Source organism: Corvus cornix, chromosome 5, assembly GCF_000738735.6.
Source record: "Corvus cornix cornix isolate S_Up_H32 chromosome 5, ASM73873v5, whole genome shotgun sequence".
In the NCBI taxonomy this organism is placed as follows: Eukaryota; Metazoa; Chordata; class Aves; order Passeriformes; family Corvidae; genus Corvus; species Corvus cornix.
This window is the reverse complement of record NC_046335.1, coordinates 22,699,680-22,726,382: the sequence shown is the minus strand read 5'-3', so window position 1 is coordinate 22,726,382 and position 26,703 is coordinate 22,699,680. Positions and strand designations below refer to the sequence as shown.

General features: G+C 40.9%; 1 protein-coding gene across 13 annotated transcripts in view; it reads left to right on the top strand.

Moving 5' to 3' along the window:
* The window catches only part of GPATCH2L (G-patch domain containing 2 like), a 65,393-nt gene that overhangs the window by 22,989 nt on the left and 15,701 nt on the right, over nt 1–26,703 (top strand). For 8 of the 13 annotated variants that reach the window (XM_019293845.3, XM_039553154.1, XM_039553153.1 and 5 more), the window contains 7 exons: nt 2,801–2,865; nt 7,544–7,720; nt 8,085–8,164; nt 10,233–10,300; nt 11,117–11,156; nt 13,079–13,164; nt 22,717–22,808. In XM_019293845.3, coding sequence (XP_019149390.1) covers nt 2,801–2,865; nt 7,544–7,720; nt 8,085–8,164; nt 10,233–10,300; nt 11,117–11,156; nt 13,079–13,164; nt 22,717–22,808 — 608 coding nt within the window. Of the gene's footprint in view, nt 1–2,800; nt 2,866–7,543; nt 7,721–8,084; nt 8,165–10,232; nt 10,301–11,116; nt 11,157–13,078; nt 13,165–22,716; nt 22,809–24,874; nt 25,231–26,703 lie in introns of those variants that run through there. The other 5 variants (XM_019293891.3, XM_019293888.3, XM_019293886.3 and 2 more) reach the window with 4 other exon arrangements.

Here is a 26,703-nt window from a genome sequence, read left to right as displayed (position 1 = left end):
GCTCACTCCCACACAGGGATGAGGGAGGAAAATGGAGGAATAAAAGTAAGAAAGCTCTAAGCTTGAGGTAAAGTTGGTTTAGTAGGTAAAGCAAAAGCTATGTATGCAAGCAAAGCAAAATAAAAATTCAGTACTTCCTATCAGCAGGCAGATGTTCAGCCATCTTCAGGAATGCAGCATTCCATCATTTGTAACATTATTTGGGAGGACAAACACCACAACTCCAAATGTCCCTGGCTTCGTGCTTCTTTTTCCCAGCTTTTATTGATAAGCATGGCATTATATGATGAAGGATATTGCTGGGGTCAGTCAGGGTCAGCTGTCCAGCTGTGTACCCTCCCAGCTTCTTGTGCACCCCCAGCCTGCTCACTGGCAGGGCAGTGTGAGCAACAGAGACAGCCTTGGCACTGTGTGTAAGTGCTGCTCAGCAGTAACTAAAACATCCCTGTGTTATCAACACTGATCACAAATCCAAAACATAGAACCATACTACTGTGAGAAAAATACTGCTACTGTGAGAAAAATTTAACTCTATGCAAGCCAAAACCAGTACAATATTCTGGCCTGAGAATGTGACCATCGCTCATCCTGAGTGTGCAGTTAAGTTACTTCACCCTTTGGAAGGGAGCTGCTTCAATGACAGCCTGCCGTTGCATTCATGAGTCTGCCTAAGCTGATGAATTGGAGGCCAGTCTCTCCATAAAAAAAAAAAAAAAATCCCCTCTCTTGGAAGGCAAATGACAAAGACAGAGTGTTCAGCTTCCCCTCCTTCTCCAGCCCAGCCTGACCTTCTGCAGCCCCTCGGTGCCTCTTGTTTTCTTATTTTTATAGAAAATCAATATCCCTCCTGACACAAACAATAGCTCAGGCAAAAGAATAAATGGGGGAAACCTGAGATCTCTGTCCATCACCTCTCACTTTAACTCCCGCAAACTATTTAATTATAAGCATGCTTTGCTCCAGGTGTTTGCGACAGTGAAATTGCTAAATGAGGACCATTTTAACCAAAGATTGGGTGATCAATAACACTCTATAGCAGTAGCTTGTCGGATCAATAGCATTCATTATTTCATGGTTAAGGTAAGTAGCCGCCTTTGCAAGTGGAGGTCATTAATCAGTGCTTACTGGACCTGCAGAAAGGCCTGCATCGGAGTCTAGTTTGTGTTCAGCCCTGCAGTGTAAAAGGGGTGGTGAAGAGGGTGAGATCCCTGAAAGTTTGTTCTGGTAGAGCACTGGAGTGATGCATATCTATAAGGAACTAAAGAGCATCTCAACAGCCTGCTTAAAGTACTATTTATATGACCTGGAATCTTGTCAATGCTTTTCTCTTTCTCGGGCACCTTTCCTCTGAGGATGCTAAAACCCTTATGAAGCAGTTACTCGGTCCTTGCATCTGCAGCTTGTGAGGATTGTTTATCCATGCTATCAAAAGAGAAAGCAGGCACACTAAGAGATCGGCCCAGGGTCAAATAGTGAGTTGTTAGGAGAGCTTGGGATGAAACGATTAATTCATGGTTCTCAGTCCTTGGCCTTTAATTGCTGTGGTGTATATGTGGGAGGGTGAATGCATGGCCAAGCTTTATAACAGATTAATTTGGAATTTGATATTAACTTACATGCTGAAATGTGAGAATGATGTACAGATTGTTCATCCATTATACAGTGATGAAGATGCAGAGTTTTAGATATCCAGCATGATAAGTTGACTTGGCTGTACTTTAGAGTGCATTTTCTAAGAGCAATAATGTACTCACAAAATAGGGTTTTATTCTGTGCCTGCAGTTCTTTGGAGTGACATACTTTGTGGTCCCTCATCATTCAGCCTTTTAAATCAAGGTGTTTCCAGTTGATACTGGTCTCTAGTGTGATCCAATTTCCTTGGAAAAGAGGCATCAAGAGATACTTTCAAACAGCATTCCCTGACTGGAGGCTGAGTCTAGTGCTGACTTACACCTGATGTTCGCATCTAGGTCTTAGTGCTCAGGGAGTAGACAGTAAGTGGTTTCTGCTTGTCCTAGTAATCTCTCAGCTAAATCGGAGGAAGTATTGCCTGAAGTGTCCAAGGGATGATTTCGTGTCAGCATTAAAGCCTTCAGATGCTTGGGACTGACATGAGCATGTACTCCTACAAGTATTCATCCAGTTTTGCAGTCAATTAATGGCTTTCTACACATTAATTTCTAGCTTTATTCTTTTGTTCAAGAATTAAATCTCTTAACTGCTTCAGCAAATGCAAAACATGCTATAACAAGGTTGCATTCAGCAGCAGCAAGTCATGCTGTGCTAAGGTATTTAGCTGGAGCCTTGTAAATGTCGCAGCTGCTCTTTACTCCATATAAAATAGAAGTTGCTGGGGGGGGCTGTGTGTGTGACAGTGTAACATTTTTGAGGGAAAGGAATCTGAAGTAGAAAACTTCAGAGGGTTTTCAGTAGCTGTTAAGTGACCCAAGGACAGAGTTTTTAACTGCTCTTAATTTCCTGGTGAGTATTCCAGATGATGTCAGAGTTAGGTTATTAATTCTAGTACCCGAGGCAAATGCCATTTTATTAATTACTTCTTGATAACTTAGAACTAAACTAGATACAGGATTCTACTCTTTTTCAAGTAATGCAGCATTGGTAGGTTTTAGTAGAAAGCAGTTATGTTCTGTTCCAGAGCCAGTCATGTATCTGAAATGCAATTTTTGTGAGACATGTAAAGCACTTTGGTCTTGGAGAAGCCAGTAAACTGTAGTAGAGTGGTTTTTGTTTTGTGCCCGTTGCAATAGTAGCCATGTTTTTTTCTCTGTTTTTGTTCCAGTGAAACCAGCAGTGTATGCAGCAGCAGTGATACTGGCCTGTTCACCAATGATGAAGGCCGTCAAGGTAACAAGTTGTCGCGGGTTCGGTTTGTAACCGGGCGGAAACACCAATTTAGTGTAGTGGTTTGGTCCAAAATACTCATTACTGTTTATCTGCTGTGAGATAAGAATTAGGAGAAATGCAAAGCAGGCACCAAACTTGAAAGAATATAAAGAAGTTTATTAACAGACCTAAAACAGGGAAAAAAAAAAAATTATACCACACCTTCAGAACTCTCCTCGTCCCCCCACCTTCCTCCCTTCTCCCACTGACAATGTTCAAAGACAACCCTTAAGATGTTCAGTCTGTTTACCACTTCCATAATAACCTTGTTCAGTCCATTTAGAAAGAGAAGTCTCTTCTTGCTCATGCTATGAAAACAGTATCACAACGAGACAGCTGCCCACTTCCAAATACCGTTCAGTCCATTCAGGAAGAGGAGTCTCTCTGCCTGCGTGTGAGTCCTTTCCCTCGACTTGCAGCTTTTCCCGCAACTGCTTTCGAGGGTCCACTCTTGAAGTTTTTTGGGGTACAATTTTAAGGTTGAGCCGTTCAGAAACAAAAACAGAGGCCCTTCTCCTTCCCTGGGAGCAAAGGGTCTTCATCATCTTCATCTTTAGGACTATCTCTGGGAGCATCTCTAGGGACTGAGGTTTTCTCCTTTCCCATTTGGAGCAAAAGTCCTCATCTGGTTCATCTCTCCCTGTCCAAACTTCTCATGAAATTACAGCTGCGTCAGCATCTGCCTATCTCAGCGCAGGTGCTTTTGCTTACGAGTTGAACACTCCACCCCCCATATCTTCATGAAATTACAATGGATACTCTGATATATCATAGCTTCACAACAGAATTTCAGCTTTAAGCATCTCCTCTCTCTCTTCCCTCAGGTTTTCAGCTCTTCACAACAATAAAAGGGTTACTCTCACCTCGGCCTTGCAGCTTTGCAGCTGGAATGTTGAATGTTTCTTATCGCAGTGGAGAGGGGGGAGAGCCGAGCCGCTCCGGCTGCCCACGGCAAGGCAGTGGGGGGGGGGTTCCACGGCTGGAACAGGTCCATGGCTTCAGGATGGCCGTGGCCCGGCCCGGCCTGGCCCGAGCAGGGCCTGGCCGGGCCCGCTGGCCCCCACACGGGGCCCGCAGCCACCTGTCCCAGCGCTGGAAACGAGAGAGAGCTTGGAGGGGGAGTTTGCCTATTCTTAAATGTGGATCACAGAGGTGGTCACAACTTTAAGTGGCTTAGAGAATTGTCCATATTCAAACTGGCCAGCTGATAGGTTCTATCAGTTCCCAGAGGAAACTGTAAGCACCCCTTAGCAAGGACGTCCCTTCCGGGACTATGCTTGCTAACCTATGACACAAGTGTCCTGTGATTTTCCTCATGTGCTGCTGGGGAGTTTCTTACTTTCTTTACAAATGCAAAGAAGATCTACATTTCTTTGACATGCAAGAGCACAGAGAGGGAAGTGTGCGAGAAAAACCAGTGGCAGGGAGTGGCTAGAAGTTAAGAAATGAGATGAGGGCTACAAATGTATGATTTTCATAACACTACACTTTTCCTGCTGAAATACTTTGTGTATCAGATCCATAATATTTGCAATATAAGAAGCTATTACTGTGGAAAGGCACAGACATACAAGAGGAATTTGAGAGCTCTTCATAAGGAAAAAGCACAGCTTATGATTTGTTTCTAGAGGTGTTTTAGGTGTTGCCTACATACCATTAGTGCCTGAATCTGCTACTTGTTTTCTCTATGGGCAGGAAGAGAAGATGGGGAAAAAAGTTACTTAATACTGAAAAGTCACCTAATAGACTGTGCTAGGAAGATGATGGTAATACATGATAGGTTTTATGTCTTTAAATATGTGTTCCTCCCTTGCTCGTGTGTGCATTAATTGATCATGGTATTTTCAATGTCTGTTGAAGAAGTGGTTTCTTAGGAGTTTTGAGTGTGAAGTGCAATCTGGTTTTATTTATCAACCAACAGAACAGTGTCCAGTTGATGGGGGATATGGCAGAAGTAAGTGTGAAATGGGTTCTAGGAGGCACATAGGCACTGAGGACTATTACATTTGGAGCATGTGGAATGTGACCCTGGAGACCTGCAATTTTGTGCACTCTGATTCTGTCACATTTCACAAGCTAACATTTGGATGAGCTCTCTTCTGGGAATGTGAGTGCTAAAGGAAGTAGCATCAGTAGCTCAATAATAAATGCTGCTTCCACCAGCTTGTTACTGGCCCAGGTACCTGTGTGAGGCAACACGATGATAGCAAACATGCTTATGTGTTTTCTGATAATATTTTAGGCTGTAGGACCAATCTGTTGTGATCTTAGGTGAGTATAATACTTTCCTTAAGAGTAGGGATTTCAAATATCAGCTTTGACCTTTGCTGAAAAGTAACTGTTTCCAGACTCCAATTCTTCAAAGGCAACAGAAAAGTAGAATCTTTTGCCCTCTCTTTTTACTGATGACTGTTCACAGGGAGCTGAAATTAGCGAGCACTTGTATATCAGATGATGAAGCAGAGTGGTGACTGAAGTGTTTTACTTCATCACCTGATACAAGATTGATGGAGACTGTGTAGTGTATATATATATACTTGTCTGTATGCTTGCCCTATATACTTGCCCTGATTTTATACCCTGTTTTAGACATTAATTTTTGGCTGCAACTAGAAGTAGGATGCTCAATATACAGGAACATGTAGAAATATGACTTAGATAAATTAATGAAGTCCAATTACAGCCTTCCCTGTCTAGGTACTAGAAAAGGTTTGACATCCTCGTTGTCAGGTCTCTCCCTGTTCAGTTTATACTGTGATAACTTTCTGGCCAAGATGTTTTAGCTTACAGTTATGTTAAAAGGGTTAAAAATATTGTTGCACTTTCAGACTAAATAAAAAATATCTCCTTTTCCCTTTTTTCTATCTTGACAATTCCTAGTCATAAAGTAAATAAAAAAACAACTCTGTGTCAGTGAGACAGAGAGAACACAATTTTTTTTTTTGTCACAGATCATCACCTTAGAAATAGTTTTCCAGCACAATTCCAAGCTGAATAATGGGAAATTTAAGATGGCAGCATTCTTAAATAAATGTAGTTTTTTTCCCTTCTTCTTTTGAGATTACATCATGTAATATTTTTGCTGTTGCTAATTAAATAAATCATCTTTGCAATTGCACATACCAGCACACTTCTGTGAGCAGAGAATGATCCTAGTTCATAATTTGATTGTAAGGTGGGGTTTATTTGGTTTTATATTTGTTACATGCATTGGGATCTCTCACAGTGAAAATTAATGGAGTGTTAGCGTATGATGCTGATTGTTAAAGTTCGTCTTGTGAAAATAGTGATTTGAGGTATGACAGGGCACTATGCTCATAGACCCAAATTTCTAGGAGTAATTTTGCACAAATTATGATCTCTTAGAAGAACTATCCAACATTACTTACTTTTAATTTACTATGAAGTGGAGATGGGATGTTTATATTTTAAGATGTAACTGTTAGGTTAACTTGATACATGACAGAAAAAAACAATGTCAGAGCTTTGGGATAAAGTGTTCTGGCTGTCCTACCTGTTGCTGATTGGAGCTGGTTTTATGTGTTGCTCCTTCAGTTATGTGCAAGATTGCAGCATTCTCACTAGATGAGTTTTTGCTTTCTTGTACCATTTTTTTTCTTTTTTTTTCCCCAGCAAGGTGTGTGGGTAGGCATAATGGACTTTGGTCAGGAATAATGTAACTCAGTGAGGAAAGAAGAGTAAGTGGGGATGCTTGAGTTAAGGCTTAATGGTAGGCAAATGAGAGTTTTCCCTAGGGTAGGTGTGTTAGTTTTTTAAGGCAAGATGAAGAACCTTGCAATTACATGGGACTGTTTGTGAGTTGGGCCACAGAAATGCTATGTGTGTCAGGTTCCTTGCCCTCCTCCTGCTTTTTTTTCATATACTGCTCATGTGCTACTGCTCTCAGGGAATTTCTGGCCAGACAGATTTACTATGAACAGTGTCTGATGCAGTTCAGTTTTAGACTGTAACTGCATTAACTGCAGTGACCCAGCTCCATGGAGACTTTGGTCATGACTTCTGTTGCTGCTGCTTTCGTTTTGCAGAGCATTTGTAGTTCTGAGAGATTCTAAGAAATTTTCATTGAGAGCAACTCACAGCATGGTCACCCAGTGACCGTTTCTCATAGTTATGTGTTTTTGTCTTAGCTGCTGTCTTAGGAGACTAGGGGTCTTTCTCATCAGTATGTTTCTTTTGCTTACTCTGTGAGCCTGGTCTTCCCCTCTTGTGAAGTCTCTCCTGTGACAGCCTATAACATGTGCCAAATGGTTGGCCTCTACTGGTGTCACAGTAATTACTTCAGAGAAAGAGTTCTGCATAAGACATCACACAACACTGAACTAAGGTTGATGAGATGCAGTAGCAACAGAGCGCTAAACCTGCCCTAGGCAGGTCTATAAAGAGTCTTTGTTCTACAGGGAAATTCTGTAGACTGATGAGTTGGATAGTTTAAAGCATTTAGTGAGGCCCCATAGTTACAGAGGATCATTGAAACAGAATACAAATATACGGCTCTTCAAGAAGGAATTCCTAATGAGACTTCAGCTGTTTCACATTCAGATATGCCTACTTGTATTTTGAGGGGCTGTCAGAGGAGACAGTGATGTTATTTGTGGCTAATTCCATCCTGTTTCTTTAGGAGATGATGAGCAAAGTGATTGGTTTTATGAAGGAGAATGTGTTCCAGGATTCACTGTCCCCAACCTTCTTCCCAAGTGGGGAGCTGATCACCGATCTGAAGTGGAGAGGATTGACTCAGGCCTGGACAAGCTCTCTGTTTCCACCTTCCTTTTGCCCTCACGGCCGGCTCAGAGAGGTGAGGTCCATATGTGTTTGAGAACTTTTGATGTGATGGCAAGGGTAGATTCTGTTTGTAGGTGTTGCATTTAAATTGGTATTGGTGATCTGTTTTGTTTTTTTAAGATCCAGTTAAGAAAAAGCTGCACTATTGGAGAGTTTACTGAAATAGTCATACCAGCTGCCTGCTGGCAGTCTTCCTTTTTCTAAAACTAAGGATTTTATTTGATTTGTGAAAAAATTGGCGTATCTACATCTTCGAGACTGAAAAACAAAGAGACTGAGGATCTGATTTGATTACTGAACTAAGGGGTTTTCCTGATGGTTTTGTTAGGAAGAATCTTCTGTGTTCATTGCTCAGTTTTTCTGCATTTGGTTTTCAGGATTTCATGCTCGCCTGAATCGCCTTCCAGGAGCTGCTGCCCGTTGTCTCCGTAAAGGTCGGAGGAGGCTGGTTGGCAAGGTATGCCCTTTTGGAAGATGGTAATTTTGTATTTGAGATTCTGATCAGTCCTGAAGTACTATTCTAAGATACCATGTAAATTGTTTTCTGTGGAAAGTGGTCCTGTATATTTTTTGTTTCATGTATTGTTTGATTTGTTTAACTGCTTTGACTGTCAGAAGATGATTGAGAGACTAAGTGGATTTTAAGGCATGTTTGGAGTGGCAAAGACAGCTGATCAGCGCTAAAAGCAGTATGAAAGGAGGCCTGAAGAAGAATGACAGGGAGCATAAATATCAAGAAGATTTAGACAGAATGTAGAGGAAAATGGTGATGGCATGAGACTTATGCATGCTCATCTGAGGCTACAAGGGCAGAGAGGTGGCTCAAAGGTGAAGGAAGGCCAAATTTTATATGGGGAAGAAGACTGATATGAATGGCAGCAAAGGAAGGTGGTTTTAGCAGTTGCATTTTTAGTGGGAAGACAGGAGAATAAAAAGGTATATGCAGTAAATGCAGACGAAGCTGACAAAAACCATGGACTAGTTTTATTACATGTAGGGCAAACACCAAACAAAATATCAGTCCTTTTTCTAAAAGAACAAACAATACTTTGCAGATGTCTGTCTAAAAGTGAGGGATACACCTGGTTGGGTCTGCATCATGGAGTGATGAGTGCTGCTGTTTGTTGTAAAAGATGATTTTGAGAAGGAAGGTGGTGGCTGTGCTTGGCTTTTTTTTTGTTATGATGTGCTCTGTGCTTTTGAAAACATTGGCATAAGTTCTGAGCTGGCTGGCTATAGTCTGCTAACAAGGTGTCTTAGAGGGGCCTGGAGTCCAGAGGAGTGCGACAGCTGCCTTCTGTTCAGTCATACTTGAAAGATCTTTGTTTGCCCCTTCTTTCTTCCACTCACCTTGCTTAATTGTAACCGGCATTCAAAATATGAATCCTCAGCTGGCAAGAAACTGACTTTAGGAAGGGTTCCTCAGGCCACCTGCAAGTGACTGGGCCTGGCGGCACACCTCTAATGATCCAAATGAGAAGGATAATATTTACTTGTTTAATTCATCTTCATCACCTTAAAGGGATCTTTGTCATTTGCAGCGGAGGTCACTGCTCCCCCTTCCCCATCTCTCTCGAAATTGTAATCATAAATAATGAGTTTCATTCAGAGCTCCCCGCTAGCGAGCTGCTAATTACCAAAAGTACGGCTTGTAATTTACACAGTAATAAACCGTAAATTTAAACATTATGGCACTTTAAGTTAATAATTTTCCTGCTGTAACAAATAGCCCATCTTTCACCCCTGCTGCTACAACTGCCCCCAAACTTTGAGTGTTTTTGGCCCATGTACCTGGCACAAAAGAACCTTACCTGTGAAAGACTTTTGCCCTCATCTTCAGCCCCTTGCTGAAAAGTATACTTCTTTCTTGGAGGCAGTTGCTATGCAGATGTGAACAACTGGTGCTTCAGGCTGTGTGTGTGTGTATGCCAGCATCAAGCACATACACAGGGCGGCGTCTTGCAGGAAGTAACCTGCTCCCAGAGCAAGTCCTTTCTCCTAGGACCTACCTTTTCTTGAGTTGCTAGAGGTTCTGCTGCTGAATTGCTGCTTTCAGAAAGGACAAAAGCATCATGCTTTCACTCCTTATTTTATTCATTGGTGGTTGGTGAATCCCCACTGTTATTGGAACAGTGTAGTGTCCTATCTTAGCTGGTTTCTGGCCGACTGACCCCAGTAACGTGGAAAGAAGCACTTCGTAGCCATTTCCTGGGCTCTCATGCATCCTTGTGCTGCATACTTTGTACTAGTCCAGTCCCTGGCGTATTCCTCTGTAAGCAATTATCATAACTAAAAATAAAAACCAAACCTCATAAATAAAATTGAATTATTTTCTGCCATTCTTATTAGTTAAATCATCTCAGGTGAAGTTCTAAAAGGAAGGAGTGAACATGTTTAGCTGAGAGTGAGCTGGTAAGGAAAGGATGTGACCCAGGGGAGTAAGATTTGTTCTTACTGGCAGCAGCAAGCTATTCTCTGCTCACTGTGTGAGAGTTTGCAACCTTTTACCTGTCTTTGTGTTTCAGGAGACCTCCATGAGCACTCTGGGCACCGAGAGGCTAGGTCATATTGTTAGTGATCCGCGCCAGAAAGAGTAAGGCCCTTAACAACTGTTGTATAGAACTCTGGGAGGGGAGGAAGAACTATAGGGTCCTCTTCCATTCTGGGGCTGAAGGACACGAAAAGCTGGGTGGACACTTAAGCATAACCTGTGGAATGGGATACAGGATTCTACTGATGGCTTCTCTGTTTTCTTACTCAAAATTGCTGACTTCCCCTTTGTTTTATATGTATGTTTATATAAGGCTGCCCCAGTGTGTGGACACTACTCATATGCCCCTTTTTTTTTGCAGTCAGCTTTTTCTTTCCTTCTCCCTTATAATGTGCCATTGCAGTAACTGCAGATCTTTTGGACATTAAGAGAGGACTGAGCCCCATACGTTCATTTTTAAAAATGCTGCTTTGTGGAGCCACACTATGGGTGCATACCTAGACTGCAGAAATGATGCTGACAAGGAAGCTGTGAAATTACTTTTTCTTTCCTTGATGTTCTGTCTCTTTCCCCAGTTAGTGTATTTAAATTGTAGTCAGCGCTGGAAATAGTCATGGTGCCTATCCTTTGGCATCTCCCTAATGCTGTTCGGGGGAATGGGTAGGTAAGGATCGCACATCTTGACTGTAGCACAGTGGGACCAGCCTTCACCAGCTGTTGATACCTTATTTTCTTCTTTGGATCTGAAATTTGTTGTTTTTAATATGACTCCTGATGATGTTTAATCTTTTTCCTTCTCCCTCTATCTTTGTTCTTCCCTTCCCCTTATCTTCTTACCCCCAACCCTCCTTTTTTTTCCCCCCATGTTCCTTCCTTGGCATTGCTCCCACCTGTCCTTTCGACTCTGCCTCCTTCCAGTTTTTGGTTACCATCCATGGGGAAGAGAGATCGTAACCAGGTAAGGTGACTCTGCTCTTCCTTTTTTATTTTCTTGGTTTCCTTCTCTCTAGAAAGAGCCCAATGCTGGCTTCTGATTTCCCACACACTGTGGCCTGTGCACATGAGGTAAGGCAGTCCTGTCCCTTCTCATTTTGTTACCTGATGTCTTCTGGGCTTTGAACACAACCCATTTCTCAGGCATTGTATTGTCTATTTAAACTGAATATCTCAGGAAATCCTTTTATTTATCTCCCTGTTTCAGGTTAGTGTAGGCCTTCTTTTGTGACAGTGAATGTGAGGGAAAATACCTCTTGACAGAAGGAGCTTTGGCCTCTCAAAATTCCATAAGAATTGGAACATTTTTCTCTTTTTAAATGCTTTGTTTTGCCTTGTTTGGCTCAGGCTTCTACCTGATAGTCACATCCACAGAGAAGGGAAAAACTGGTGAGTTTAAATGCTGTAGTTAAATAGCAGCTGTAACAGGAAAATGTAAGGGGTGATAAGCAGGAGAAATAGGCATTCTTGTAACTGAAATTCTTGCGTGTGCATTTTTATATTCTCCAGTAAGTCTTTCTTAGCTTCAGTGTTAGAGGGTTTTTTTACTTAAGATATAAAAGCTCAGGTTCTTAGTAGCAAAGAGCAAAAAACAACAATCTTCCATTTGAGCAGTCATGTTGTAACAGTGTTCCTGGCCATACACACTCCTTTATATTCCTATGGGAGTTGTTTTATGGTTGGTGAGCAGTAGGACTGAAATTTGTTTTACCTTTCAGGTGACTAAAAATATGTGTATGGCAAGAATTAATTTTCAAGCCTTTGTGCAATTGTGTATTTTCCATTAACGAGAACATTTTAAGATTGCTTTTATATTGCTAAAGATAAGAGTAACTACATAAGCTTTAAAATGACCCAAAGTAAGTAACTTTTGTTTTTCTTAAATGGGCTTGAATCAGCCATTCTAGTAACAGAGGGTTCCTGGTGATTCTCCCTACTGTGCAGTTGCAGTGTTACTTCACTGACAGTAAATGAGCAGTCTCACTTAAGGAGGAGCTCCCTGATAGCAGCAGCTTTGTGGTGCATCTTCTTTCTCAGAAAGATGGAGGGTAAAGGGCTAGTACTGAGTTCTGAAGTTGCAGATAGCTTGTATGATGAGTCATGCTACAGGTGTGGATTGTTCCTTTGTCCTTATTTAAAAATGCATCAGTAGTCCTAGTAATACAAGAAAAGTGTTCTGGAGGTTGGTGTAGCACTCCGCAAAGCATAGAGAAAGTCATTTCCTGCTTGAGGTGTGAATTATAAATAAAGACAAAATGCCGAATGGAAGTATAAAGGAGGTGCCCCAGAGAGACTACCAGTCTAAAGCTTCTACTTATATATTGAGCAAAGTTTGTTCCATGCATTGATTGACCAGATTATTCCATTTCTGTCCTGATCATTAAAAATCCCGACCACTGCATTTTCTACAGCAAGCCGTCTTGTGCAGGTTTGATGCCCTCAGGATTTGTCTAGTGTATGTCTAACAGAGGATCTTAGATTAGCCTGACCATGCATTGTTTCAAAAATTTGTTTTAAGCAGTTTGCAAAGACAGTTTGTGAGGTTGGTTGGGAGTGGAAGGAGCAACTCACTTGCTGTGGAATGAATTGGGAGCTCATTGTGAACTTAACCTGGGGGATCTGAATCTTCTAGAGGGCTGTTTCAGTGATATACACAACCTTTGGGAATATGGGAGCTGCTCTGTGGAAAGTTCTGTGCTTGCACAATTCATAACAGTGACTTTTTTCTCTACAAAGTGAGAGTCTGTCCTCATCTAGTCTCAACCCTTGAGGTGCCAGGAAGGTCTCCTTATACTGTATGAACAGCTAAAAAATAGATCTGAGGAGCTTTATCTGGACACTATTTCTTTTAATGCTTTGCTTAAATAAAATCTCTTGACTTTCCAGTTCAATCCATTATCTCCTCTGTACTCTCTGGATGTGCTTGCTGATGCTTCCCACCGAAGATGCTCACCAGCACACTGCACTGCCAGGTAACTCCCTTGCTTTGCTCTGTTGGGGTTGTCTCACTTCCCTCTCCTGGATATCTTCAGTAGTACTGTGCGATCTGAACAGTACTCATGGACCTGTAGGTTAACACGCTGTTCTCTGGGAAGCCCGTGTTCAAACTTAGCATAAAACGCAGCAACGCAGTTTATTTGAGAGTGACAATAAACTGAGGACTTACAGTATATGAAACAGTGTATGACAGGCAGAGCTGTTCCTTTAGAAATAACTGCAGTCTGTTCTGAAATGTGTAATGAGTTGCTGCAAGTCTGTTTTATGGGTCCAAATGGACATAGTATCATTGCCCACTATTAAAATTGGAACAAGATGAGAGGGAAAGTGCTGACAAACTCATGTGGGTGACATGTTGAAGCATTTTGGTATCCTAGGTGTCTAAAATAGACCCTTTGAGCAGATTAAGAACTCACCTGAGGTGACCTGCAATGGCTTGATATCCCTCTATAGCAATAGGTGAAATTTAGATCTGGTCTGGCCAGATGTTGGGTACATTTGAGTCTGCATAGTTTGGGTTAATATACTATTCAGGCACCTTCTGCTGACTAATCCTAAATTAAATTCAAGTGTTGGCCTTAGAGGTGACTCCTGTTTCTGTGCTGCAGGTGACTATCTAAAGGTAAGGTGCCCTTGAGCTCTTTCCTTGTGCAAGTAGACAAAGCCTTGCTTTGGACACAATTCTGCTTATGTGCTTGTACCAGGGACCCAATCTGAAAGAAATGTCTGGACTTTCAGCTTCATGGCTTTCTTTCCCTTGTTAATTAGCAAATAGAGCATGAAAAATGTACTAAGGTTGTATGTGTCTGAACGGAAGCTTGGCACCCACCCAGCAAAGCCTCTCTTCGCACTGGCTTCTGCAGGGAATTTTGCGATGTCGCACCATGACCTCATGCTGCTGTAGCCAGCATGTTAAAGCTGGAAAAGGGGAGGGAGGAAGAAATCAGCTCTTAAATGTTCAACTGGATGAGCATAAAAAGAATTCAGAAGATTTGCATCAGCAAATTGATTCCTTTCTGTGCTTTTGCCCCACTCTGGGGATGTTTTCTGCCTCTGAAGCAAAAAGATCGAATGGTCTCTTCAGTTTCAGCCAGGATAACCGTACTTGTGCCTCTAGTGTTTTTCTTGGTGCTTTATAGAAGTTTGTCTTCCAGGAAGGTGGGCTGGACAAATCCTGCTCACAAATTCAAACTGGGCAAAATCTCTACCTTTATGATGGTCAGTGAAGGCCCTTTCCAAGGCCAAGCTCTCTGCAAGGGATTTCTAAACCTGGAGAGATTGTGTTTGCTAGGTTTTTCTGGGTACAATCTAACCAGTTAGTATATATGTTTGGTTCCCTCCTCTAATGAACAGGTGACTGGTGTCTTGACAAATGTAATCAGTGATGAATTTTTACTGAGTTGACAGAGAAATTGTACCATCCCAGATGCAGTTGTTGCCTGGAGTTTGAGAAAATAGTTCCTATTTTAGTGTGAAATGTGCTCAAGAACCTTTATAGGAGAAAGAAATATGAAAAGAATGAATGTGTTTTGTAACCCCATGTATGTGGCAAGGGTTGAACTCTGGTACAAGGAGCTTGCTTTATGTAAAGATGTTGCTAAGGGCACAGAAGGAAATTGTTCCTTCAGAGAAACATTTTCTTGATAGTAGTTGTTCTTTAGCTTTTACGTATCAGGCATACTAGTTAGTAGTCCATTTTCTTACAGGATGTTCAGGTGATCTCTGTAAGCTCAGATAAGCTATTGCCCCAGTTAACATCTCCTGCTTTTGCCATGTATGGAATCAGTTTCAGTAGTTTGTGCTTTAGGAAGCTTCTAACAGCTTGCACCTCATCCTGAAGAAATTCAACTCAGAAATTTTCCAGAATGGGATGTGTGTGTGTGTGGGAAGCAAATCCTCTGAAATAATATGAAACATAATAGAAAAGAAGTGGTCTTGATATTGTGGCCATCCAGTTTCTTCAACCTGATGCCTGCTGTGCCACGCAAAACCGCCTTTCTCTGCTTAGTTTCTGCTATCACTGAGTGTGTCCAGTGGAGTATAGTTACCAAGTGGAGTCTTTTCTCTGCTGTGGAACTGTTTTCTTAGTCTCAGTGGTAGATTTTGGTGCAGTTCATCTGGAAGACTGGTAACCCAGTACTTTTGTTAAGACAGAGCTGAAGGCCAGAATACTTAGCGCATCTGAGGGTTGAGAAAGAACCGCCTCTTTGACACTGACAAGCCTATGTGGAAGGTTCCTTAGGAAGTCTTATTTGAAAGTCTGTATAAATCGTACACTACCTTTCTTGATTTATGTCTGTGATGAGAAGAGCTTTCATTCAAAGTGTATGCACAGCACTGGGAATTTCACACCCGTCATTAGAAGCAGTTTTGTGTGTGTGGTGATTGTTATCATTAGTGGTATAATTTTATTTTGTGAACCAAGGAGAGTTTTCTGCTTTCTTGCAGTCCTCCCAAGGGATGGCTGGTGTATTAATTTGCTGTATTGCCTCCTGGCTGTTCCCAGACTGTTTTTCCTCTTCATCATGGAATTTTTAATGGCCCTGCTGCCTCTCGGGAGGCATGCAAGGAAGAGTACCTCAGGGATCTCTTCTTTTTTCACATGCCTATAATTACTCTCCTTTAAGAGCACAAAGCGTTTGCTAATCATGTCTTGTCTGTTAAGGTTTCGATTTCATGATGCAGACTGCTAAAAGCAAGCAAGTAGAGACTTGCATGGGCAGCTCAAGGGATCCTTCCCTCTTTCCCCTCTGCCTATTTGCCTCTCTGGGCGGAGTGGTCTGAACAGAATTTTGTTGTTGAACTCCTTCTACTTAAGAGGATTTTGTATAGGCTGAAGTTGAATATCTTATTAGATTTTGGTTATTCAATATTCTGTTGGTGAGATGTTGTAGGTTGTTGGTTGATGGAATGTTATTCCCTTGAGGCAGGGTAAAAGTTTCAGAAGAGCCTAGAACCAATGTTCCCTTTAATTTGAATAGCAGGCAGAATAAGAGAGCAAGGTAGAAGATAAATTGTCCCTAATGCCATTTATTACTTGCCTAGCCTTGAAAATAGGATTATGGGTGAAGAAAAGCAATTAAATGTTCCCACTGGAGGTCACAGGAAAAGTGGACCTCAAATGGCAGGTAGATGTTGAAGGTGGAGACTTGAAGAATTGTATTAGGCTTTTGAACAGCACAAATAAAGAATATTGCTTTGCATGTACTCTGTTAATACTAACTGTAAATCTAGAGTTTAAACTGATTTAGAAGCAAGTCTGTCATCTTGTCTGGAACATGGGATAAAGATGTAGAGGGGTGAGTGATCTTCTTCTCTTCATTTACTGCCAGTTGCCCCGTACCTTGGATTTGATGGTGCTGTTAAATTGAACAGACTTGAATGTCTCAAATTCCAACTCCATCTCTAGAAATATGCTCGTGAAAATAAATCTTGTTCTGTCACTTCTGTGTCTGTGCACAGAGATCCTAGTATTTCTGCCTCTTACCCAAGCATGTGGAAATCCAGAGACTGCCTGCAATGTCAGGCCTTTTCTGAGGCAGCCGAAGGAGTAGATGTCCACAATTTCATACTTTCCTGCTTGATCAGGACAGTATCCAGTTCATTCTATGCAACTTATCCACACATCTTTATTGTCCTGGAATATTCTTTATGTGAAAATGCCTGCTGTCAACTGCTTTAGACATCTGTCTTCCTATTTTTTTTTAACTCTTTTCCCTTTAGCTGGAACACTTTCATGTCTTCCTTTGCTAAAGCCTGGCTAATATTCCAGTTGGGAATATAACTGAATTCTTCTGACAGGCATGCAATGAACAGCAGCTATCAACTTAGTGTCACATGCAGTTGACTGAGGCCTGATGTTCCCATTTTGATGAATCCTAATTCTCTAGAGTGAAAAATAAATTCCCCTTGGCTTCAGAATTTTTTTACTTGCTATTTCAAATCTGTGTAGTCAGCAGATCTGGCAAATAGGAGTCTTTCTGGCATAGTTACAGTGTGATTGAGTGTGAAAATAGGGAGTATAATATATAGGATCACCTCATCTCTACTTAGAGTGCTTACATAGAAAACAAGAAGAAAATGTGTTCACTTGCATTTGCCGCATGCAGACTTTTAGGAATGGAATTGCCACATCATTATAATGTTTGCTGGGAACAGACTGCTGCTGTTGAAGACCTATGAGATTTGGATGATTTAAGAAGTGAGCTGACCTATTAGTAATTTTGGAATCTGAAAATGTGCTCTAGAAGCCTTCCTGTGAGGCTCTGCAGGGCATAGGAGACTGCTGTGCATCGGGAATATCTACACTGGGATGTGATAACAAGAACTGCTTGTGCGTGTGGGAGCTTTGCGTGCAGATAGGATGAGCAACTTGTATTGATTTACACGTTATGTGCAGATTAGACTGGTGCCCAGCTGGCTCTGTAGTCAAAGAGGAGAAAGAATTCTGCTTTTACTATTAATTTTGTGAAGCCACCATCAACAGCCTCAGGTAACACCTCAGGGCTTAGAGCAAGAGCCTTTCATTTGTTTTGTTTGCTCTGAATAGAGCATCACAACAGCAACAGCTGGGTTGTGTGGAGTTTTAGTAGCAGTATCTTTGTTAAAAGGCAGTCTCTATTAACGTTCACTTTAACATGAGGATAATAACATCCCTTGTTTTTATAGTCATAGACTAATGACTGCCTCTCACTTTCACTGCATAATCCATGTGCTTTGCTTCTTCTAAGGATAGGGTTAGAATAAAGAGGGTAAGCAGACAAACTGCATGGTGTGAGATTACAGCGAGAGGCATACACCTACAAGTGTGCAATGTGCCTCCTGCCTCCAAGAAGGCCACAGACTATTACACTTAGCTCTGTATGGCCTTTTCAGAGACCTTTGTTGTGAGATGGAGCCGGTTTTTATCCTGAATTTTAAAAGAGTGGGCTTCATGCTACAATTTAGACTTCACAGATAGTGAAGTTTTCAGGGGCCTGATGCTGTTCAGTAAGGTTCTTTGTGGGCTGGTGTCTGCTTGTGCTCTGTGCTGTCTCCCACAGATTGTATGGCCAATCTTAATTTTCTGTTGAAATCCTGTGGTAGATGTAAAACAGTGGCAAGCTCCAGTGCACAGTCATCTCAAACTGTAGAAGTGAGACGGGTGTCCTGGGTAGGCAATTACTGGTCACTAAAAAACATGTAAATAAAGTCATAGAATAAATATGTGGAAAAGAAATGAAAGGAAGCATTACTTCTGACACTTAGAGACTACCATGAATTTCATCTTTTTGCATAACAAAGCCTGTTTTTTCTCCAGCATGACCTGCATGCAGAAGTGGGAATCATAAGTACTATGTTAAAAACAAAAGACAAATTCATATTTCCTGAATAATTCCTTTAGTTTGTGATTACAAAAAATATTATCACTGTCAAAAAGACACAATAGACTTTTCATATTGTTGAAAGCCATTTTTTCTATACATGTGTAATTTTTCATTCACTAACTCCTGGCAGTGACTGCTGTGTGAGTTGAATATATTGCAGCCAACGAAACAGCCACATTTTGGATCCTGATATGTTTCTCTAAGTGTATTCTCCTTTTTCTCTTCCCAGGTTATAATTTATCTCTAGACTGTAAACTAGGTTTTCACATTAGTCTCTGGTCGCCTGGCAGATCCACCTGTGACTAAGCACTGCAACTTTGTTTTTTTTTCTTGTGATCAACCTGTCATAGTCCAAAAGAAACCAGGGAATTATTTCCTCATTACTGTTTATTCTATGACTTTGTTTACATGTTTTTTAATGACCATAACATTGAAGAAAGCATAGGGGCCTAGCAGAAGAGATTGAAGCCTAGTAAGGACAGTGTAAGTCCTGTTCTAGTTTGTCAGTTTAGGCCCAGATCTTTCATCTCACAAAGTTCTGGTCTCAGACTTCTTCACAGAGACGGCTGTGGCAATGCACAAATATGCATTTTCTGTCAGCCTTTCCTGTTCTAGTCTACTTTAGAGTAATTTTTAACTGTTCAGAAGAGTTGTTAAAATTCAGCTTTGGAAGAAGGACTAATTCCTCATTGCAACTTGTCAGTGATATTTTCACATTTTAGAGTTCAGCCTGTCCGTTGCTATGTTGGGTACTGTGCATATCCATGATTTGATCTTCCTAGTGGCGGTGGTGTTTGTAGGGGTCTATAGGAGTCTGCTGTTAAACTGGGATTCACTAATTCTATTATCTCACTGATACAGACCTGCATGTAAGCTAGTGATTAGAAATTTGCATTGAAAAGTGTGATATCTACCAGAAATGTGCATATTTCGTAAGTTATACCTCAGACATCCTTTCTGTCCATGCCTTGATGAGGACTATCATCCCTGAGTGAGTCTTCTACTCTTCTCTCTCCCAAGGTACTTAGCACCTGGAGATGCATGCAGGTTTATGGTGCTTGTAAGGTGCACCAGCCATTTGAAATGACACTTTTACCACTGGGTCAGTCAGAGCCAGTGAGTAATCAATAGGTTCCTGATTTACTAAGTGAAGTGTGGGTGATCAATAAGGGATAAACCTGAATGAAAAACATGTTACAGAGAACAATTTATGACCTCTGAGCCTTTGTATCTTAGAGGCAGGGCTACTAGATACTGTATTCTTGCTAGTAGTCTTCAGCTGAAGTATGATTTGCCTTTACTTTCACTTCAAGAAGGGATTTTGAGATTCTTCTGTTTTAATTTTTCTTTTTTTACCCCTTGTGTAATAATCAGGTAAGGGTAGATGTTTGAGTACGTTGCTGAGAGCCAGGAGCTCTTATGCAAAATCTACCTGTAACATTTGTGAACTGAGGAAAATTGCATAAAGTCTCTTGGAAATGATAGTGCATACTTCTTTCCTAGTCCACAGTGATTCTCCACCAAAGATCAGCTGGCTAATGTTGGTGTAAGTTCATAAAATTAACAAGGGAACATTTTAAAATTATTTTTGTTGTTATTGTTACAGTATTTAAAATTAGTTGGATTATTAGATACAATTATGTAGTCATAAAGTTACTAATCTGTGTCACTGATGCAAAATAAAAAATGCAATCTTTTGCTCGGGCTATGTGTGTTTAGATGTTTCAGAATACATGGTTACAGCTAGGTTAAAACACTGCATAGCCACTGTTATAGTCATGTACAAAAGCAGTTTTTAGCATATGCGAAGTTACTTAAAGGTGAATCTCTTCAATGTACAAACATGAGATTTGAATGTGCATTCTATAGATGTGCCAGTATTTTTGAAAGCTTTTCACCTCCAGGGATCATTTCTCTACCCATCTCCCTGGGCAGTCCATTCCAATGTTTGACAACCCTTTCCTTGAACAAAGTCCTCTTGATATCCAATCTGAACCTCCCCTGCATAGCAGGAGAGTGTGTCCTCTCATTCTCTTCCCAGCTGATTGGGAGAAGAGACCGACCCCCACCTGACTACACCTTCCTTTCAGGTAGCTGTAGAGAGCAATAAGGGCTTCCCTGAGCTTGCTTTCCCCCAGGCTAAACAACCCAGCTTCCTCAGCCGCTCCTCATAGGACTTGTGCTCCAGACCCTTCACTAGCTCCACTGCCCTTCTCTGGACACTCTCCAGCACCTCAATGTTCTTGTAGTGAAGGGCTCAAACCAGAACATAGGACTTGAGGTGCGGCCTCACTGAGTACAGGAGGATGATCCCTTCCCAGGTTCAGCTGGTCACAATATTCTTGATCCAAGCCAAGATGCCACTGACCATCTTGGCCACCTGTGCACACACTGGCTCATATTCAGCCACTGTTGATCAGCACCGCCAGGCCCTTTTCCTCTGGGCTGCTTTCCAACCACTCTTCCCCCAGTGTGCAGTGATGAATGGGGTTGTTGTGGCCAAAGTCAAGGACCCAGCACTTGGTCTTAGTGAGTTTACTGAGAGTATGCTCTATCCCCTCAGGAGACTTCTTTTGCCTGGTTGTATTAATATGTGTTCCCAGATTTGAAAAACTGGCTCTCTGTGAAACTTAACACCATTTAAAAATTATTGAAACTGTTCTTCCGTGTCAGATTTAGAGGACAGATCTTATAGACTTCTTGTAGAACGTCTGAATTGTAGTTGAGAAGATGGAACAGTAGGTATTTCCTTTTTTTTGTGGTTGCATGTTTTTTTACAGGTAAGTAGACAGACCCAGCAGCATTCAGTTTATAGACTGGACTAGTACAGGAATTTTTTTGTGGTTCCTACACTGTTCTGTATAGATATAATGGCACAATTTGGTTTTGCATAAATACAGCATCTAAAATGATAGATATTGTAAATACACAGGTTTGGGTTTTTTAATAGATTTTTGTCATGGAAATAAAAACCCATGAACTTTTCCTTTTCTTCTATTTAAAAGGTTTTAGTACGTGATAAAAGCATTTGTTAAACTTTCAGGATTTTTTTTTAAAAATCAAAATAACAGGCTTTGAAGACACAGAAGCTTTTCAGCACTTAATCATCAAAAGTTATATGGTTCCAAATTTTACACTATGTAAGCTTCTCACTGTCTTTAACTGATTTTATTTGCACTGTAGTTCTGCATTTTGCACATCAGATCTGATGCTAAGAGTGACCAAGGAACTTGCTAAAGCAAGTCTGTTATATCGGACAAAGAAGGGATTTGAACCCAATGTCATTGCTGAATTATGCATTTGTATTCATTATGGGTAGTATTTGAGAAAGTTCTCTGGTCTGCTGCAGAAACTGTTATTTCTGAATTCAACTTCTCTGCTTCCTACAGGTATATAACTTGGAGGAGTTCTCAGCTCAAGTCAGTTCCAACAATACAGGTTTCTACTTAATTGGCAAATGATTACTTCTTAGTTGGCAAATGATTAAACTGAAATGGCCATCAGTAGGCTTCAGACTTAACAGTTCATATTGCAGAACCGATTATGCCTTTCAGCCAGTTTAGAGATGTAACAAGGTTGCCATAAGTCAGATTTAGCTGTTTGCACAGCACTTTGATAAAGAAATAATCGTTTGGAAAACGCATGAGACGGTTTTGCATTCCTAACTTTATGAACTTACTACTGTAGTGGAAACAATATGTATGGACATTTGGCATTATAGATACATTCTAAGATGACTCTACAGTACCAAATAGATTGCAAAATAATTTCTGGCCAAGGAGCAAATATCACACAGTTTATTTAAAGAGCAATCTTGCAGACATTTGTTATTCTTGCATAGAAGTAATGGTAGGACACGTCATATCACTGCTTGACCACGTCTTTATGTATGCAAGGAGTTAGCTTGAAATTAATACAAAACCAGATCCTTTAAAGGCTAAGAAATTATTCTTCTTGGGTAGTTTATGTGTGAGCCCTTAAAAAAAAAGGGGAGCATAATGTATATTGACAAAGAATGTGAGCAAAACTCCCTGAGAAACTTTTGGTTTGTGCTGCTTACTAGTTAAGAAGCTGGTGGGAAGGTAGGAGTTGGAGTGACTGGTCAGTCTTACAGAAATATGATATTGGAACAGAGTTTAATTTGTTTTAATTTCTCCATAGGCAAACAAATGTCCACCTGGGACCACCATGTTCAAGGGACATCAAGAGGAAACGAAAGCCAGCTGCAGCCTCCACGTCTAGCCCAACATCAGGTAACCTGCCAGCATTTTTAAAGTCATGTCCCTTTTGAGCAAAGTCCCATAGGCAAAAGTAGGGTTACTTTGATTTGAAACTAATGAAACGTGTGAAAGAGCATATTGTGTGTTTTTGCATAGCATCGAAAGCTGCCCACTGAACAAATTTTTGGCAATGTAGTGATGTTAAGTTAATATGATGTACAGTGCTTCACTGTGCAGTGAATAGTAATCTGCTTCTTCATAAGGTGTTATTTCCACTGTCCTAAATTATGCAGTTCATGGTAATAGGGAGTTGATCAGTATGCACAGTGTGTTCCTTCAGTGTTGGGCTCGCATTAGGTGGTGGCTCTGATGCCCTTTATCAGGGTATTTGTAGACACTTTCGCAAGAGCAAAAAATCTGGCAATTTTTGTATCATCACTGGGTGAGACCACTTACTCCTTGGGGGTTGTCTTACTCTTCTGGATGAAAATAGTTCCTTTTTTCTTTTTCTTGCTATGGGGATGTAGTCATTAAAATGCTGGTCTATTTTCATGTGGCGGATTTCTGAAAAGTCATTGATTAGTCATCAGAATATGAAAGAGCTTTAATCTGGAGAACACAGAGGGTTTTAGGATGATTCTTTCTGGCCTTTCACCTTACCCTGTCTTGTGACTATCCATCAACACATGTTCTTCCTACTACTTATTAAAAAGCTGTTCTTGTAATCCAGTAACAAGGTAGTGGGTAAGATGATGGGAAAAATGGAGATGCGAAAACAGTGGGGAAGAGCAAAGAAACTGATGATCAATAGGAGGAAGTTTGTGTTTCTTCCTTGGGCTGGTAGATAGACAGTAGAAGAATGATGTAGGGAAGAAAGTTGAGCTTTTTCTCCAGGTCACAGATCTGGACTATAAACTGTCAGAAAGGTTCTGTATTAAGAAAGAAGAGAAAAGAACATTAATAATCTGTTGTTCAGCAAAAGTCTAATCTATTATTGATTATTTATTTAGTTTATTCTTTCCTGGCTTTTGAGTATTCCATTTTGGGATAAACACAGTTCTGTAGTAAGAGGTTTAGTATCTGTAGCCACAGAATTTTAGCACTAGATTTTCTTGGTATGAGTGCTAATGTCTCACTGTCCCCTGTTACCTGTCCATTTATTTATTATTCAGCATGTATTCTGTACTGCATTGCTGGTCACGTTCTAAAAGGAGATCTTCTGTTTCTATGTCTACATGTTTCAAAATACTATTTAAGTTGTACTTACCTGATTAGGCAAATTGTATAGTGAACACTTCTTGAAGAGTTGAGAGTACATCTGGAGTGGAACTTAGCACTGGAAAATAGCACAGGGGTTTGGAAAGCTTTCCTGTTATGGATGAGGGAGAGAAGATTATTATGTATTAGAAAATAAGGAAGGAGTGTAGTTAGTAGAGTACAGACAGCATGCTTGTGCTGATCATCAAGAAACAGGGTCTGCAAAATCTTTAATGGTCAGAAATGGTAAAGATCTCTTCTTTCCTGTTTAGAAATATCCTCAGCAAAGTGAACAGCTGTGGGCAGGGTTTGCTGCAATAATGACTTGTGGAAAGAAACTTTCATGATTGGGTAACTGAAGCTGTCTCCTAAATAACGTTCTACAACAGACTCCTAGTTACAGCTGGAGCACAACCTGGACATGTAACTTGGAAACTTCTGGAATCTGATATTATTTCTTTCAAAGGGGATTTAGCTATGGAATTACTAATGCCTAAAAAGATACATAGTATTACCCTGCAATAATGTAGAATTAAATTGGACACTCTTACGTTTGTTGGATATTGGTGAGATAAAGATTTTTCTCCCTTGCCATGCATCTACTCACCCCTATGTAAATGCCATAGACTGGGGTTCCTGTGTGCCTGAGGAATCATGGCAGCCTCATTTTTTCACTTCTGAGGCTTTTTATGTTTGTGGTGTTTTACTTCTGCAAAAGGTGAAGCACAGGTAAGTCAGAATGCAGGCCCGTGCCTGTCATGCAGGCACAGAGTGCTGGATTTCTTCACCTTTAAATAGCTCCTTAGCTGAGTCCAACTGCTCTCGTCTCACTTGTTGACCAGGTCCTGCTTCAGTGATCTCCTTTTTTGCAACCTGAGTGCCCCGTGGAGGTGAAGGACACAGCCTGAGCTGGCTTCATCAGTCAGCAGAACAAATGGGCTTGCTCTGCCGAACATCGGGCCATCTCGGATTCCACCTCTTTTATAGAGATGAGTGATGAAGAGGGGCTCGTTCCGCTTTGCCGCTGTATTAATACACATCAGGGGCCAGCTCCCGGCACTAAATCACGCTACTGCATACATCTGTTATCGGACTCCTCACCAGTGTGATGAACAAGACTGCAGATAGAGGCTTCCTCGTGTCATTCTTTATAGGATTTTCCTAAAAGAATAAATAGCTCAAATCTCTGCCAACACTATCCCCTGTCATTGTGATGAATTTAGCTTCTTTCTTAAACATGCAGCTACAAATCTTCCCCTGTCGCCTCACCCCCCCACCATCCACAGAAAGTTTTGAGTTGAATTTAGCTGAAATCAGAAGATGCTAATAAAAGGCAGATGAGATGTGGATGCTATTTCCCTCCTCAGTGCAGGAATGCAAGAAGGGAGCTAATGTTTATTTGGGAGCCAAGCAACTAAACTTATTCCATGTCTTCTCACATACTTTCATGAATATGAGTATTTATGAGTTTTGGTAAAGTATCTTTTCCCAGCGCCCCTTGCATGAACATCAAAAAACTGCATTACTGTATAAGAAGTGCCTTAGGTCTCTATTGTATTGCTATAGCATTAAACTTCTGGTATTAGTCCTGCTCTTTGAGGCTAACTGGCCTAAATACTGTAACTGAGGTAGCTGTTGAGAACAACAAAAAGTGGGTAGAAAATTCAGAATTAATTTGCACTTCAGGAAGTGACTGTTATCAAAATTAAGTTGGGCAAACTTACACAAATATTCAGAGAGATTGAAAATGAAAATTAATATTTTCCACACTACACAATCAGTGTGAGCCCTAAAGCGTGAGGCCTTCACCAGATAAGAACAAAAGTCTGGCTGGTGTAGTTTGGCAGTAGAATAAGGAAATCTGGAGGAAGTTAAGGCTGACTGTACTGGATTAGACCAGAGATTCGTCCAACCCAGTAACCAACAACCAGTGCCTAGGGAGGAAGAGAGTCTGTGGTGGTAAAGGTCCTTTGACCTTTCAGTGGTCTGAGACTTCGAAGGCATGGATAGTGTCCTTGTGTTAAGTTACTTTTCATTGCAGTACCGTAGATTTGGAATAATATCCCCAGTGGCACAGTAGAGCTTGAAAGAGGGAATACTGCATAAAATGTTATTCTCATGGAAGTTATTTTCTGCTTTGAAAGGAATCTGATGAAGACTGTCACGTCTGTCTTCAGTTTGTCAGAATAGGCCACAAGTACAGATGGTTGTGCAATAAATGGTGAACAACTGTCGATCTTTACAGTGATTTTTTAATGTTTATGTGGTTCAAGCCTCTATGTATGTAGCAGTCCACATGGTAACTGGCATCATATTCAGCTCTTACAGTGAGTCTGGGGTAAAAAATCTGCGTAAATAGATTTTTGTCTGCCTTGGCGTGTATTCACACTTAGCTTGTAAAAAAGGTGATAGTTACAGCCTGTGAAACTGCTTATCAGAGAACAGCCTGATGAGTAGTAGCAATTTGGTGAATTTTCCCTCTCCTATTTCTTGCTAATTATTCACTCTTTTTCATACCCAGAAACAAGAAGCTAGTTTCAGTCCTCTGCTTTTTTTTTTTATGAGGAAAGATGGAGAGCCTGAGTGGGGAGACTTCTAGTCTATGGGGCACATAGTGTAGTATTGGTGATGACTTAGTTGCTGGGGTTTTTTTCATGTTTCATATGACCTT